The sequence below is a fragment of the Hemiscyllium ocellatum genome, chromosome 12 (genome assembly GCF_020745735.1).
Source record: "Hemiscyllium ocellatum isolate sHemOce1 chromosome 12, sHemOce1.pat.X.cur, whole genome shotgun sequence".
In the NCBI taxonomy this organism is placed as follows: Eukaryota; Metazoa; Chordata; class Chondrichthyes; order Orectolobiformes; family Hemiscylliidae; genus Hemiscyllium; species Hemiscyllium ocellatum.
In genome coordinates, this window is record NC_083412.1 from 54,832,834 (window position 1) to 54,847,306 (window position 14,473).

General features: G+C 39.0%; 1 protein-coding gene across 1 annotated transcript in view; it reads right to left on the reverse strand.

The window, feature by feature from the left end:
* The window catches only part of mao (monoamine oxidase), a 152,453-nt gene that overhangs the window by 31,572 nt on the left and 106,408 nt on the right, over window positions 1–14,473 (reverse strand). Inside the window, exons 4-6 of the mRNA XM_060833059.1 lie at window positions 11,545–11,649; window positions 8,218–8,309; window positions 3,772–3,913 (exon numbers count right to left, since the gene is read on the reverse strand). Coding sequence (XP_060689042.1) covers window positions 3,772–3,913; window positions 8,218–8,309; window positions 11,545–11,649 — 339 coding nt within the window. The remainder of the gene's footprint in view (window positions 1–3,771; window positions 3,914–8,217; window positions 8,310–11,544; window positions 11,650–14,473) is intronic.

Genomic DNA, 14,473 nt, shown 5'->3' on the forward strand with positions numbered 1-14,473 from the left:
CGCCTCCTGTTTTCTGTTATGTATGTCCAGAGAATTCACCACAAGGGTACACAGGAAAACAACACACACAGACCAAGTCCTAAACTATGAAAGTAACCACCCCAACACACACAAACGAAGCTGCATCAGGACACTATTCAAAAGAGCTACAACACACTGCAGTACACCAGAACTGCGAAAAGAGGAAGAGGAACACCTATACAAGGTATTCGCCAAAAACGGATACCCGCGCAACTTTATCAACAGATGCCTAAGAGATAGACCACGGAACGAGGACATGCCACAACCAAAAGGACTAGCCACACTACCATACATCAGGAGCGTTTCAGAACTGACAGCCAGACTACTGCGACCCCTAGGACTCATAACGGCACACAAACCAACAGCCACGCTCAGACAACAACTTACTAGAACAAAGGAGCCAATACCCAACATGAGCAAAACTAATGTAGTTTATAAAATACCATGCAAGGACTGCACAAAACACTATATAGGACAAACAGGAAGACGCTAACAATCCGCATACATGAACACCAACTAGCCACGAAACGACACGACCAGCTATCCCTAGTAGCCACACACTCAGACAACAAGCAACATGAATTCGACTGGGAAAACACTACTATCATAGGGCAAGCCAGACAGAGAACAGCCAGGGAATTCCTAGAGGCATGGCATTCATCCACAAATTCCATCAACAGACACATCGACCTGGACCCAATATACCAATCACTACAGTGGACAGCTGAAACTGACACCCGGAAGCGGCAAGGACAGACCACTATAAATGCCAGAAAAAACATCAAAGAAGCGCTTCGCAGGAGGCTCCACAGCACTGATGATGTCTCCTAGCCAGGGGACGAAACGTTTGCAACAAAAACTTCCAGCTCGGCGAACAGAACCACTACAGTAATTTCTTTATTTTTCTACTTTATACTAAGAAGGACTTTAACGTTGAACGTTAACTAAATTTCCTTATTTTTCTACTTTGTACTTAAACTTCTGTACTGAGATACCTTTGAACCTAAGCTGGTGCTGGGAATGTGATACTGTACACTTCACATTGTACTCCTATATCTCTGTACTTGAGTACATGTGACATTAAAATCTAATTCCAATTCCCTCCTGCCTGTGGACAACATCACTGATTATGAGGCATCAGTAAGGGTGATTTTAGTACATTCTATTTTATGTTGGAAGCATACTGGAGAAATTCCAATCTCTCAGGGAGCAGCCTGAACAGATAAACCTGGATTTTGAGTAGTTTCTTGGTCTGTGTACCTGGACATTTAAAATTGAGGCCACCTGTGAAAACCTTGGAAGGTATTTCTAAGTTCTCAAAAATTTAATAGTCTTTCCAATCTGGTTGTTGAGAGACAGACTGCTGCAAGACTCAGCATTCTGCCTGACAATAAATTAACACATAGATCTGTGTCCGAATATCAACTTGAAATCTCCTTTTTGTATAAAGCTAACTTTCCTGGAGAACGTTTACTCTCCTTAATTAAAATTGCCAACTCTCTTTTCCTGCAGATTATGTACATGCTATGTAAGTATTGGAACCAAATATGATACATTCTTATGCAACACGGAGTCTGAACCCCTGAACAGGTCTGGAAATGTTTTTATCCCCCTACACATTTTACTGTCCTAGCATGCAGGATCAGCAAGCTGGAAGCAAGAGTCAGCTGTGGCTCAGTTGGTGGCACACTTGTGTCTGAGTCAGAGATTCTGGTTTAAAGTCCCATGCCAGGATTTGAGCATCAAAATCAAAGCTAATACAGCTGTACTGAAGGAGGTTTCCTTGAAGCTGGAAATTCTGTCTTTCTGACTAAATGTTTAACTGATGCCAGTCTGCGCTCTTGGATGGCACAACAGATCCCATTACTGTATCCTTAAGAGGAGACAGGGTGGCGGCCTAGCCGATGTTTGTCAATCAATATCATGATACAGATTATCCGCCCTTTATTACAGCGATTGTTTATGGGAGATTACTGTGTATAAATGGGAGCTTCTGTATTTCCTCATTCAAAGAGCAATTGCAGTTCAAAGGTACATTATTGGCTATAAAGTACCTTGAGATAATCAATGTTTGTGAAAGGCACCATGTAAACGCAAAACTACATTTTTCAAAACTATCTTTACATTAACACCTACTATATTAAAGGCTTCTGATGATATTTGACAGCAAGATTCCTGTAGCAGTCAGAAGTATTGCCTTGTCAGCAACAAATATTGCTTTCTGACATTTACAAAAGTTACTTTTGTAAAAAGATTTTTCAGAGTTTGGGCTGTGCAAATGTACTTTTCGATTGGATCTTTCTTTATTGGTTTCTTATCAATCAGCTTTTTTTGTCTTTCCATCTTTGTGATGTTATGTCATTAATAAAGAAGTATGATTCATGATTTAACTCTGAATTTAACAGCACATTATTTTATCATTTTTTACAGGGGGATAGGGTATGGGTAACCCACAAATATTCTGATGTAATACACCATAGTCAGGTGGTAATGTGAGTTATGTGGCAAGCAGAGTTTAAGAATGCAGGTTTATGTCTATTGGACACTTATACCATTATGGAAATTTTCAGGAATGTCAAACTGTCAAGAGTATCAAATGTTATGGATGTATACAGTTAAATTAATGAGGAAATGAGTTGTTACAACCTGAAACATACCAGATCAGGAATACAAAATAGAATGATTACAGAACTACCGAGTAAGGTTGGTAACAATTAGATAATTTCATAATTGCAAAGGCAAAATCACATACACATAATGTTTTACTTCATTTACTTGTCACTATAAGTATAAGCAACTTGCAAAATCTTTGGTATAGAGTTAAGTTCCTTTCTGGTAAAAACATGTTCAAACATTCACACCGAACAGCATCATTTTCTTAAAGGAACATGTCCATGGAAATCTCACTTGGATATGTTTTCAGCTTGCTTTAATAAGACACCTCCAGTGAACATTTGGGAAAATACTCAACTGGACATTCTTAATTAAGTTATTCACCAATTAGGGCAGCACTGGTGTGGCTAGCAGTGGTTAGCACTGCTGCCTCACAGCACCAGGGACCCGGGTTCGATTCCTGCCTCGGGCGACTGACTGTGTGGAGTTTGCACATTCTCTCTGCGTCTGCGTGGGTTTCCTCCGGGTGCTCCGGTTTCCTCCCACAGTCCAAAGATGTGCAGGTTAGGTGAATTGTTCATGCTAAATTGCCCACAGAGTTAGGTGCATTAGTCAGAGTAGTGGCTGTGTGGAATGCTCTGCCCCAGAGGGCAGTGGAGGCCCAGTCTCTGGATTCATTTAAGGAAGAGTTGGATAGAGCTCTCAATGATAGTGGAATCAAGGATTATGGAGATAAGGCAGGAACAGGATACTGATTAAGGATGATCAGCCATGACCATACTGAATGGTGGCGCAGGCTCGAAGGGCAGAATGGCCTACTCCTGCACCTATTGTCTATTGTAAATATGGGGGTGGGTTACTCTTCGGAGTGTTGGTGTGGACCAGTTGGGCTGAAGGGCCTATTTCCACACTGTAGGTAATCTAATTTAACCTAATAACAAAAAATGTTATTAGAGGATTAGTGCTCCAGTTGTTAGAAGAAAAGTCACCAGATCAAAGCAACCCTTTCCCCATGCTACATCAGCAATGCACATACAAAAATATCTTCAAATTTCTCCATTGTTACTTCTTATCAATCTTTTCAAAAAGTACTGAAACAAGCAAATCAGGATAGTAATGTTTATAATGTTTGTTCACCTGTCCACCATTGGTTGTTGAAAATATCCGTGTTGTTCCACCACACTGCTTGACGTACCACAGGAACCATAGAGCAGAGACTTCATGTGGCTCAGAGGTGACATTTATATTCACAAAAAGAGTAGCAAAACGCCTGGCGACCCTACAGGTTGAAAATTAAAAGGAAAATCTCCAGGAAAACTCTTCATATGTTCACAGTAAACAGAATAGCTGATTTATGGGACAATTCTGGAACTACGTAAATTAAGCAAACTCAAATATTAATAGTCAAAAAATTAGACCAATAAAATATTTGAAATTAACTAAACAATAAATCTGCTCAGAGAATGTGACAAATGCAATTACTATTGCATGGAATTGAAATTCTGATTGATTAATCCACATATCACTCTTACATTCATTATGTATCACATTCTAAATGGTGTTAAGGTATTTAATAGCTGTGGAAAACAGTGAAAGCAGAGATATACGAGTGTTCTAAGTGTACCTTTACAGGCTTGTGTTTGAGCACTTCTGCAGGGCAATTGGTTATAGAAGTAGTTATTAACAAGAAGGGCTACAGACTATTGCAAAGAAAACTGCATATCTTGTCCCTTTGCCTTATTAAGAACAATATCAGCAATATGCACAGATTACTTTAGCAGCAAAATTCCCTAACACCCCAATATATTAGGTGAACAAGAATAACTGTAATCCCAAAGATATGATCAACCTTACACTGAGCCTAAATCTTAGTCATCACCAAAAGCGGAATCTACCTCAGCACTAAACAACATTAAAATTGGCGAGAACATTGTCAGCATTGCATAGGCTGGTCAGTGAGGAGCTGCTCAACATCAAAATGAGAAAAGTCACATCTTCTAACCAGTGAGCAGCGAGTAACCTATTTCATTACTATTTAATCTCACCTCATTGATATGCAGTTTCCCATTCTCCCACCCACAGATAGAAAGTATACAGTGACAAACCCTGACATGAAAGTCAGAGTGGTTGGATTTGTGTGTGGAATGAACTTCCAGAGGATGTGGTGGATCTGGGTATGGTTACAATGTTTAAAAGACATTTAAATAGGAACAAGAAGAAATGTTTAGAAGGATATTGGCCAAGCACAGGCAGGTGGGACTTGTTTATTTTGGACTATAGTCAGCTGGGCTGGTTGAACCGAAGGGTTTGTTTTCAACTGCATGAGTCTATGACCTGCTCCTTCAGATCTCCATTTAGACACCAGGTACCAACATCATAGAGCATGCTCTATGTGCATTTACTGCACACATCCCTCTTCTATGGGCATGGGCACCCAACAGGTACCAGCCTCACTGCACCATCACAGCACATCTCTGATCTACTTTCAAGACAGTTCTGCACTTCTGTGTTGTACTTTGTGTGTACTGGCCGCTTTCCTTGTAACACTGCTGCCAGGACACTTTATACACAGGGACATCTGATCTCATGGATTCAATGAGGCTGCATCTCAGGGATTCTCACTTGATCTGATTACACTCACTCACTTTGTACCTACTCAGATGTTCACACCATCCCTGCCTTGCCTCCACCCCCAAAGCGAGATCTTTCATGAGCATAGTATTTTTATTCTGTCTTGACTTTTACCACAGACACAAAGCTAGATAGTTTGTCATGGCTGCCAGCAGTGATGGGTCAACTGGGTGGAAATGTTGCTGTATTTCACTGTGTGCACCAATCTGAGTTTCTGAGAGAAGAGAACAACTGTCCTGTCCACCAGCACCTCCAGCTTCCTATCAGCAAAGCAGGATGCCAGTTTGTCTCTGTTGGTCATCTTCAGACTAATTCTTCACATTCTGCAAACGTAAAGGGCTATTCAGGACTTGCAGCATTTGATCTGAAACACAGCTGAGTTTTAAACTTGTCGTCAGTGGCTGGAATTCCAGAAGGTTCCAACAATGCTGAGCACATCTGCTGCTGTGAAGTGCAGGGGAGTGTGAGCACGGCACTGTAAAAGTATGATGCATGCTCAATGAGATGAATGGTATCAAATTACACAAAAAAGCTTAGCACACTCAGAGATAAATTCTCTCAACACTCCCTGAAATGATACTTAACCAAATTCTGTGAACATCCAGCTTTCTGTTACCTGCAACGTTTTAGGAAGGAAGCTCCTAAAGCTCAGAAGCTACTGAGAGAAATAATTTCACCTCATTACTGTTTAAAATGAGCAACTCCTTACTGTAACAGTGATCCCTAGTGCTAGCTGTTCCCATAATTTAAAAAAAATCTCCACATCTACCCTGTGAAGAATCTTGTGTGTTACAATCAATCACCTCTTACTCTCCTAAACTCTTACTCTCCTAAACTCCTAAACTCTAGTGTGGCCAACCTTTCCTTGTAAGACAACCCTCTCATTCCAGGTAGAAGACTGACATCTTCTAATAAACAGCTTCTAACACACTTACGTCTTTCCTTAACTAATGAGACCAATATTGTTCATGGTACACCTGACGTGGTCCTACCAATGCCCTGTTGAACTTAAGCACAACCTTCCTACTGTGATATTCAATTTCCTCCTCAGTAAATGAAAACATTCTACTAACTTGCCTTATCATTTGCTGCACGTGAACACTAAAGTTTTAGAATTCACACACTGAGACAATCAGATCCTTCTGCATCTCAGAATTCTGCAATCTCTCACCATTTAGATTTTTAAAAAATTCTTCCTAAAATGGAAAATTTCAGTTTTTCTATTCCTTATCTGTACTCTATTTGGCACATCTTTGCCACTCATTTAGCTTTTCAATATCTTCTTTGTAGCCTCCTTATGTCCTCTTCTCAATTTGCTTTCTAATCTATTTTAGTTTCATCAATAAATTTAGCAACTATACTTTATAACCTGTCACCCAAGTAATTTCTATAAATTGTAAAACATTGAAGTCCCAACACTCATTTCTATGGCACACCTCTCAAGTTTATGTTGCTGTCTGCTTCTTGTTAATCAGCCAATTGTCTATCTGTGCCAAAATGCTACCATGTTTGTCTAACTCTCCTTACAGCTAACGCTCTCCAAATGTGGTCTAACTAAATTTCTATGGAGATGCTTTTATTTTCTGCAATTTTCAATTTTTGATATGATATTTTAAAAAATATTCTTACAAATGACTTCTGGAAATTCATGTACAGTACATCTACACCAAGTCCATGCAGCACTAACAGATCCTTATTCACATCATTAAATCAGTCCACTGATCCTGACCCATCCTGTCAGTATAATATCCTCCATGTAAAGTATGGTATATTCCTGTTAATTGACCTTCTCTGCATCTACATCCATCCCCAATTCTCTAGACCCTTGAAGACATGCTTTTTAACATGCATACAGGCTGGTGACCTTTCTCACAGTCAACAAAGAACAAGAAAATCTATAAGATAGTAACTCTCTGCTCACAGCACGTTGCATGAATCAATTGTTTTGAATGATGCATATCTTAAAATGACTAATATCAAAGCCTCAGCTTTTTGAAAACTAATTCAGAGTCATGTACAATAATTTCCAGCTTCTCAATCCCTTCTTTAACAATATGTTTGAAACATTTAGAGATGTCCTTAATCTTAGCACTAGGAAAGCAACATACATCATAGATTTATGCAACTGCCCACAATCTCCTGCCTGTGTCCCTGACAGAGTCCCCTATAACAATTATTCTTTTAAATTTTGTCAAACGCCTAATAACTGACCATCCCTTTTATTTTCCTCAGAGAGACTATCCCTTTCAATAGCACATAAAATTGAATATCTATGTGATAGAGGAATAGCTACAGGAGACTTTTGAATACCCTTCTTACCTTTCCTCACAGTCATCCACCTGTCTGACTGACCCTGCTGTGTAATGAGTTTTCTAGATCTACTAGCCATCTTATTCTGTGCCTGTCATATGCCCTCAACAAAATTAAGCCTAAAGAAATGCAATTTTCAATAACACCTTATGTATAAAACAAACTACTGTTCATTATCTACAGGAAGTAATAGTAAAATGCAAAAAAAACTAAAAATTCATTAAATTAATTTGGTAAATAAATAACATAGGAAATAGTTGTAACATTACTATAAATGTCAATAAATCTCATGATAGTCAACACAAAACATAGTTTTACCATATCTAGTACTGTAATGGAATTCAGCATCAGAGGGGCATGGACAAGAATTACACAATGTAATATTGTGCTGAGCTCTCAGTTTGAGCTGTGACAAGCAGGGAGATACATTATCTCAATGTAAGGATGGATAAAATCAAGATTGGATACTCCATACAGGACAGTAATTCATATCTCTTGATTGTAGAGTAAAGGCAGTGTTGGCACAAGTATAAAGTCTGGCCACCCAACCATTCTCTCTGAGAAAGGGCAAGAACTCAGCTGGACTAAAGAACTTGAAATATGGTTAACTATCTAAAAAGAATAATTTTAAAGAAAACATACCTGGTCCAGCAAATTCTGTCAATCAGTTCTTTCATTGTTATTTTATCCCATTCTTCAGCATGGGGAGCAGTCCATGGTGCATCAGCAGGTATCTGGAAAGACAAGGTTATTCTACTTTTTGTAAATACTCTTATTAATTGGAATGAAGTTGGGAAACTTGTATGTAAGTGCATTTTTGCCAATAATTTTGTAAAATTGTAATTTATAAGAGAAAATTTTAAATGTTGGGATCATAGAAATAGTTATGTTTTCTGCAGGTTTTGTCTACATGCAAATGCTGACTTCATTTTAACACTCATCATTTTCCACAGCTCCACACTTCTCCTTCCCATTTTGCCCTAATTTTCATCCACAATTTCACATTCTTCCTGTTACTTCTTATTCTGTATAATTTCATTCTCTCTTGTACAACGCACTCTCCGAACTCCAAACACACAACCCGGGAGCAGAATTAATCTCTTTGGTCCTTCAAACCCACTTTACCATTCAAAAAGATTGTCGTTAGTCTGATTGTATTCCAAATTTCACATTTTCACACAGCCCCGATAACCTTTGAAAGATTCTGGTTGGGCAGGATTATCTACCCCTTATGTTATACAATATTATTACAGAATATGCAATGACTCAGTGTTCACTGTCAGCTAAGTCATTAGCTTACTCAATACCACTTCATAGTGATTATAACTTCATCAAGTTAATCTCCTCCTTCAACCTCCTGATTTTCAGGGATGACTGGGATGATCTATACCTTCAATAAAGAAGATAGAAGGAAATATTTATTCATTCCATCCACCATTTCTTGTTATTGAATTGTATCTCCCCATTCTCACCCTCTAGAGAACCAACACACACTTTATTCATTCTTTACCTTTTCAGATATGCTATTAGATAACTAGATGTGTTTACACATTTCTATGTAACTTCATTTCATGCTCTCATTTATTTCTTCTTATTGATCTTCCTGTGGTTCTTTTTTGTTCCGTATTCTGACCAGGCATTTGACCTGTCACTCAGCTTTGCACAGGTATATGATCTTTCCTTAAGTCATAAAGTTAAGTCATGGAAACAGACCCTTTGGTCCAAATAGTCCATGACCATTTCGTAAATCAAACTAGCCCCACTTGCCTGCATTTGGCCCATATTCCTCTAAATTTCTCATATTCCACATATCCAAATATCCTATAAATGTTGTAACTGGACCTGCATCCATCTGGCAGTTCATTCTACTGTCTGTGTAAAATAGTTGTTCCTCATGCCCGTTTTAAATCTTTCTCCTCTCATCTTAAAAAATATGCCTCCTAGATTTGAACTCCCCCGACTTTGGGAAAAATCTCTTTGCTAAAGTTTAATGCTTTTCTTCATTTCTTTAATTAACAGCAGATGGTGGGCCCACCCTTAGAATGTTTATTTGTCATAGGAATGTACTTATTCTGAATATTCTGAAATATTCCCTAAATGCCTGGCACCGCATCATCACTGATCCATCTCCAAGCCTAAGATCCAAGTTCACATTAGTTAGCTCACCTTTCATATTCCCCATGTTACCCTATTTAAGTTTAAAACATTTGTCTTAGACTCACTATTCTTTTGATGCAGGATGCAAAGTTCAAATCATACTATGTTACCTCGAGGATAGCCTGCTCTCTGGTTGGTTCGAGAGTGTGCTGCTCTAAGAAACTATCTTGAGAGCATTCTGAGAACTTCTCATTGAGACTGCTGCTACTACCACCAATGATCTGATTATTCCAGCATATATGTAGATTAAAAGCACACAATTATTACTGTAGATTATCACAACCACAAAATGTATTCTTGTATAAATTTCGCAATATTGTGGTTACTGTTCAGGAACCTGTAGACCACTCCCACTCGTGATTTAATTTTTCAACTATTCCTCATTTTAACTAAATCAATTCTACATCCTGATCTCTTGAATCAAAGTCACCTTTAATTTTGCACCAATACCATCTTTGATGATGAATGCCATGCTTCTGCCTGTCCTAACTTCCTACTCTTCTGGAATATCACATATCACTCAACATAAAGGGTCCAGTTCTTGTCAGTCTACAGCCATGGTTCAATGTAGCTATCAGATCATATTTAGTCACTATTGTGTGTTATTAATTAATTTACTTCATTATGAATGCTATGCACATTCAGATTTAGAGCCTTTAATTGCTTTTTTGTTGCCTTTTTAGCAGCTAGACCTACTGCTAATATATTCTTTAGATTTTTCTTCTGTTCCTTATTGCCATTCTCCAACCTTCACTTTCCATTCTAATGTTTTGCTCACCTGCTTTGACTGTATCCCTTGTTTTCTAACATTTATTCAAGTCTGATCCCTCGACTCCTTGTTTAGCTTGAAATTGAGGAACAAATTACAGCAGATGCTGGAATTTGTACTGAAAACAATAAATGCTAGCGACCACAATGGGTCTGGAAGAGAGTGAGATGCTGGAGATCAGAGTCGAGAGTGTGGTGCTGGAAAAGCACAGCAGGTCAGGCAGCATCCAGTATGCCCGAAACCTCGACTCCCCTACTCCTCGGATGTTGCCTGAACTGCTGTGCTTTTCCAGCCCCACACATCACAACGGGTCAGACAGCATCCACGGAGAGAGAGCAAGCTAAAGATGAGTCTAGCTGACTCTTCACCAGAGGTGAATTAAAATCTTCTCTATTTCCCTAGTTATGCAGCTCCCATAGATTCAGTGTAGACAATTCCAATGGTACAGATCCTACTTTCGTGATGCCAATTCCCCATGAACCAAAACTCACTTCTCCAACAGCAGTCTTTGAACTACTTTTCTGATCTCATTCATTCTTATTTACTACTCAATTATGTTCAATTCTGGATTTGTAGAAAATGGTCCTCACTATTATTTATGGTCAGAAGAGAACCAAAACCTGTACATTTTTATATGTAAGGTTTATCACTGGGATAATTCTCAAAGTAACATGGCTTTGATTAGATTAGATTACTTACAGTGTGGAAACAGGACATTTGGCCCAACACGTCCACACCAACCCGTCGAAGTGCAACCCACCCAGACCCATTCCCCTACATTTACCCCTTACCTAACACTACGTGCAATTTAGCATGGCCAATTCACCTAACCTGCACATTTTTGGACAGTGGGAGGAAACCGGTGGGCCCGGAGGAAACCCACGCACACACGGGGAGAATGTGCAAACTCCACACAGTCAGTCGCCTGAGGCGGGAATTGAACCCGAGTCTCTGGCGCGGTGAGGCAGCAGTGCTAACCACTGTGCCACCGTGCCGCTTTGTTTGCTATATATTTAATATAAACTTTTAAAATGATATTTTACCTCCTTCCCCATGTTATCCAGGGTTCTCCAGAGGTTGTTGTAATCCAGGTACACAAATGGATTCCACATCGGTGGAAAAGGAGCCTTGAAAGGATAAGGTTTGCCCTGAAAATATCAATAAAGTAAAAAAAATGAGTTGGTTTAGGTCAAAAACATTTTTGAAGGGCTGGCGACATAAGTTGACCAATTAAAGTATCACTGATTTGTAAAATTAATTACCATACCATACCATCTTAAGATATAGAAGCAGAATTAGGCCATTTGACCCATCGAGTCTGCCCCACCATTTGATCATTGCTGATATTCTCCTCACCTCCATTTTCCTGGCTTCTCCCCATATCCCTTCAATCCATTCCCAATTAAAAATCTGTCTAACTCTTTCTTAAATTTACTCACTGTCCCAGCATCCATCATACTTTGGGGTAATGAATTCCACAGATTCACAACCCGTTGGAAGAAGTAGTTTTTCCTTAACTCTGTTTTAAATTTGCTGCCTCTTAATCTGAGACTATGCCCTCTCATCCTAGAATGCCCCATAAGAGGAAGTATCTGCTCCATGCCTATTTTATTCGCACCTTTTATCATCTTGAACACCTCAATTTGATCTCCCCTAATTCTTCCCAATTCCATTGAGTATGGGCCCAAACTGTTCAATCTCTCTTCATATGACAAACCCCTCATCCCTGGGATCAATCTAGTGGACCTCCTCTGAACTGCCTCCAACGTCACTACATCTTTCCTCAAATAACGAGACCAAACTGTGCACAACACTCCTGCAGCAGTCTAACCAATACCCTGTATAGTTGCAATAATACTTCCTTACCTCTATGTTCTATTCCTTTAGCTATAAAAGCCAACATTCCATTCATTTTCTTTATTATCTGCTGTATCTACACGCTAGTTTTCTGTGATTCGTGAACAAATATAGCTAGGTCCCTCTGCACCAGACCACCCCAAAATCTCTTCCCATTTATATAATAGGTCATTTTCCCAATTTTTTCAACCCAAATGCATGACCTCATACTTATCCACATTAAACTTCATCTGCCACATTTTGGCCCAATCTTCTAACCTATCTATATTCATTTTTAAGGTTCTTATTTCCTCATTGCACTTTACTGTCCCGCCTACTTTTGTATCATCTGCAAATTTGGCTATAGAGTCTTCTATCCCTGTATCCAAGTTGTTAATGCAGATTGTAAATAGCTGGGGTCCAAGGACTGAACCCTATGGAACCCCACTCGTTACTTCTTGCCATCCAGAAAGCAAAACATTTATCAGGACTCTCTGTCTTCTGTCCATCAGCCAGTCATCTATCCAGGCTAATAACTTACCCCTAATGCCATATAATCCAATCTTGTGAATTAGCATTTTGTGTGTCACCTTATCAATCTTTTCCAGAAGTCCAGATAAATTGCATCTACAGTATCCTCATTATTCATCTTACTTGTTACAACATTGAAGAACTCTAGTAAATTAGTCAAACATGATTTGCCCTTCATACAGCCATACTGACTCTGATGGATAGTGTTTTGACTTTCCAAAAGTCCTGACATTGCTTCCTTGATAGTTGATTTTAACACTTTCCCAACAGATGTTCAACTAACTGATCTGTACTTTTCCACATATTCAAAAAGAGAGGAAGGCAATAAGGGCTTTACATTAGGATTTTTCCAATCCACTGGGACATTTCCTGTGTCTGGAGAATTTTGGCATATGGTAACCAATGGATCCACTATCTCCACTGCCACTTCTTTTAATACCATAGGATGCATGCCATGAGGTCCAGGAGACTGGTCTGTCCTCAATCCTAATGTTTGCTGAGTACCTTTTCCCTATCAATGTTGATTGTTCTAAGTTCTATCTTTTTTATTGCCTCCGCCTTGCCCGTTCCAATAGAAATGGTACTATTGTCCTCCATTGTGAAAACTGAGAGAAAGTGAGGTCTGCAGATGCTGGAGATCAGAGCTGAAAAATGTGTTGCTGGAAAAGCACAGCAGGTCAGGCAGCATCGAAAGAGCATGAGAATCGACGTTTTGGGCATAAGCCCTTCTTCAGGTGTGAAAACTGAGGCAAAGTATTGATTTAGCATCGCTGCCATTTCAGTGTTCCCCACTATTAACTCTCTGGTTTCATCTTCCAAGGAACCAACACTCACATTAGTGACTCTCTTCCCTTTTATATACATATATAAGCTTTTGCTATTCTTTCTGATATTTTATGCTAGTTTTCCTTTGTTTATGTTTGAAAGTTTCCCAATCTTCCAGCCTGACACTGGCCTTTGCAATATGGTATACTTTAGTTTTTGACTTTATATTGTTCTTGACCTTCTTGTTTAACCATAGATGATTGTCTTTTACACCCCCGCCCCCACCCCCCAATCCCACCTACCATCTTTCCTCCTCACTGGGATATGTTTTAGTTATATCAAAACATCATAAGAAGCATATATACAAAAATCAACAAACAAAGACCCTAATGTTCCAGGAGGATTTCATAGAAAGCATTAAAAGTGCACAGTGAACTCAAACCCTCCAAACTAAATATATGAAAATTCTACCTTTAACCTCAAGTTATTCATTTACAATTAACTTAACAGATTTGAAAGAATGTGGGTCAGATATGAAGGCCAAGGTTTCTAGCTAGTGCCACTCCCTCACTACTACAAAGTAAAATTTATGATTGCATAAGGAATTGAATGCACGAATCCCAGCACCTGATTGTACAATTTAATTTTTTCTACTCTCTAGTCTCCAGGTTAAAGTAATTAGCCTGAAAATAAGTTTTTTTTAAAATCATTCACATAATGTGAGGTTTGTTGGCTGGTTGTGCATTTCTTGCCTGTCTTTGTCCATGATGGTGTAGTGGTATTGTCACTGAACTAGTAATCCAGACAACCACGCAATGTTCTGGTGACCCAGCTTCAATT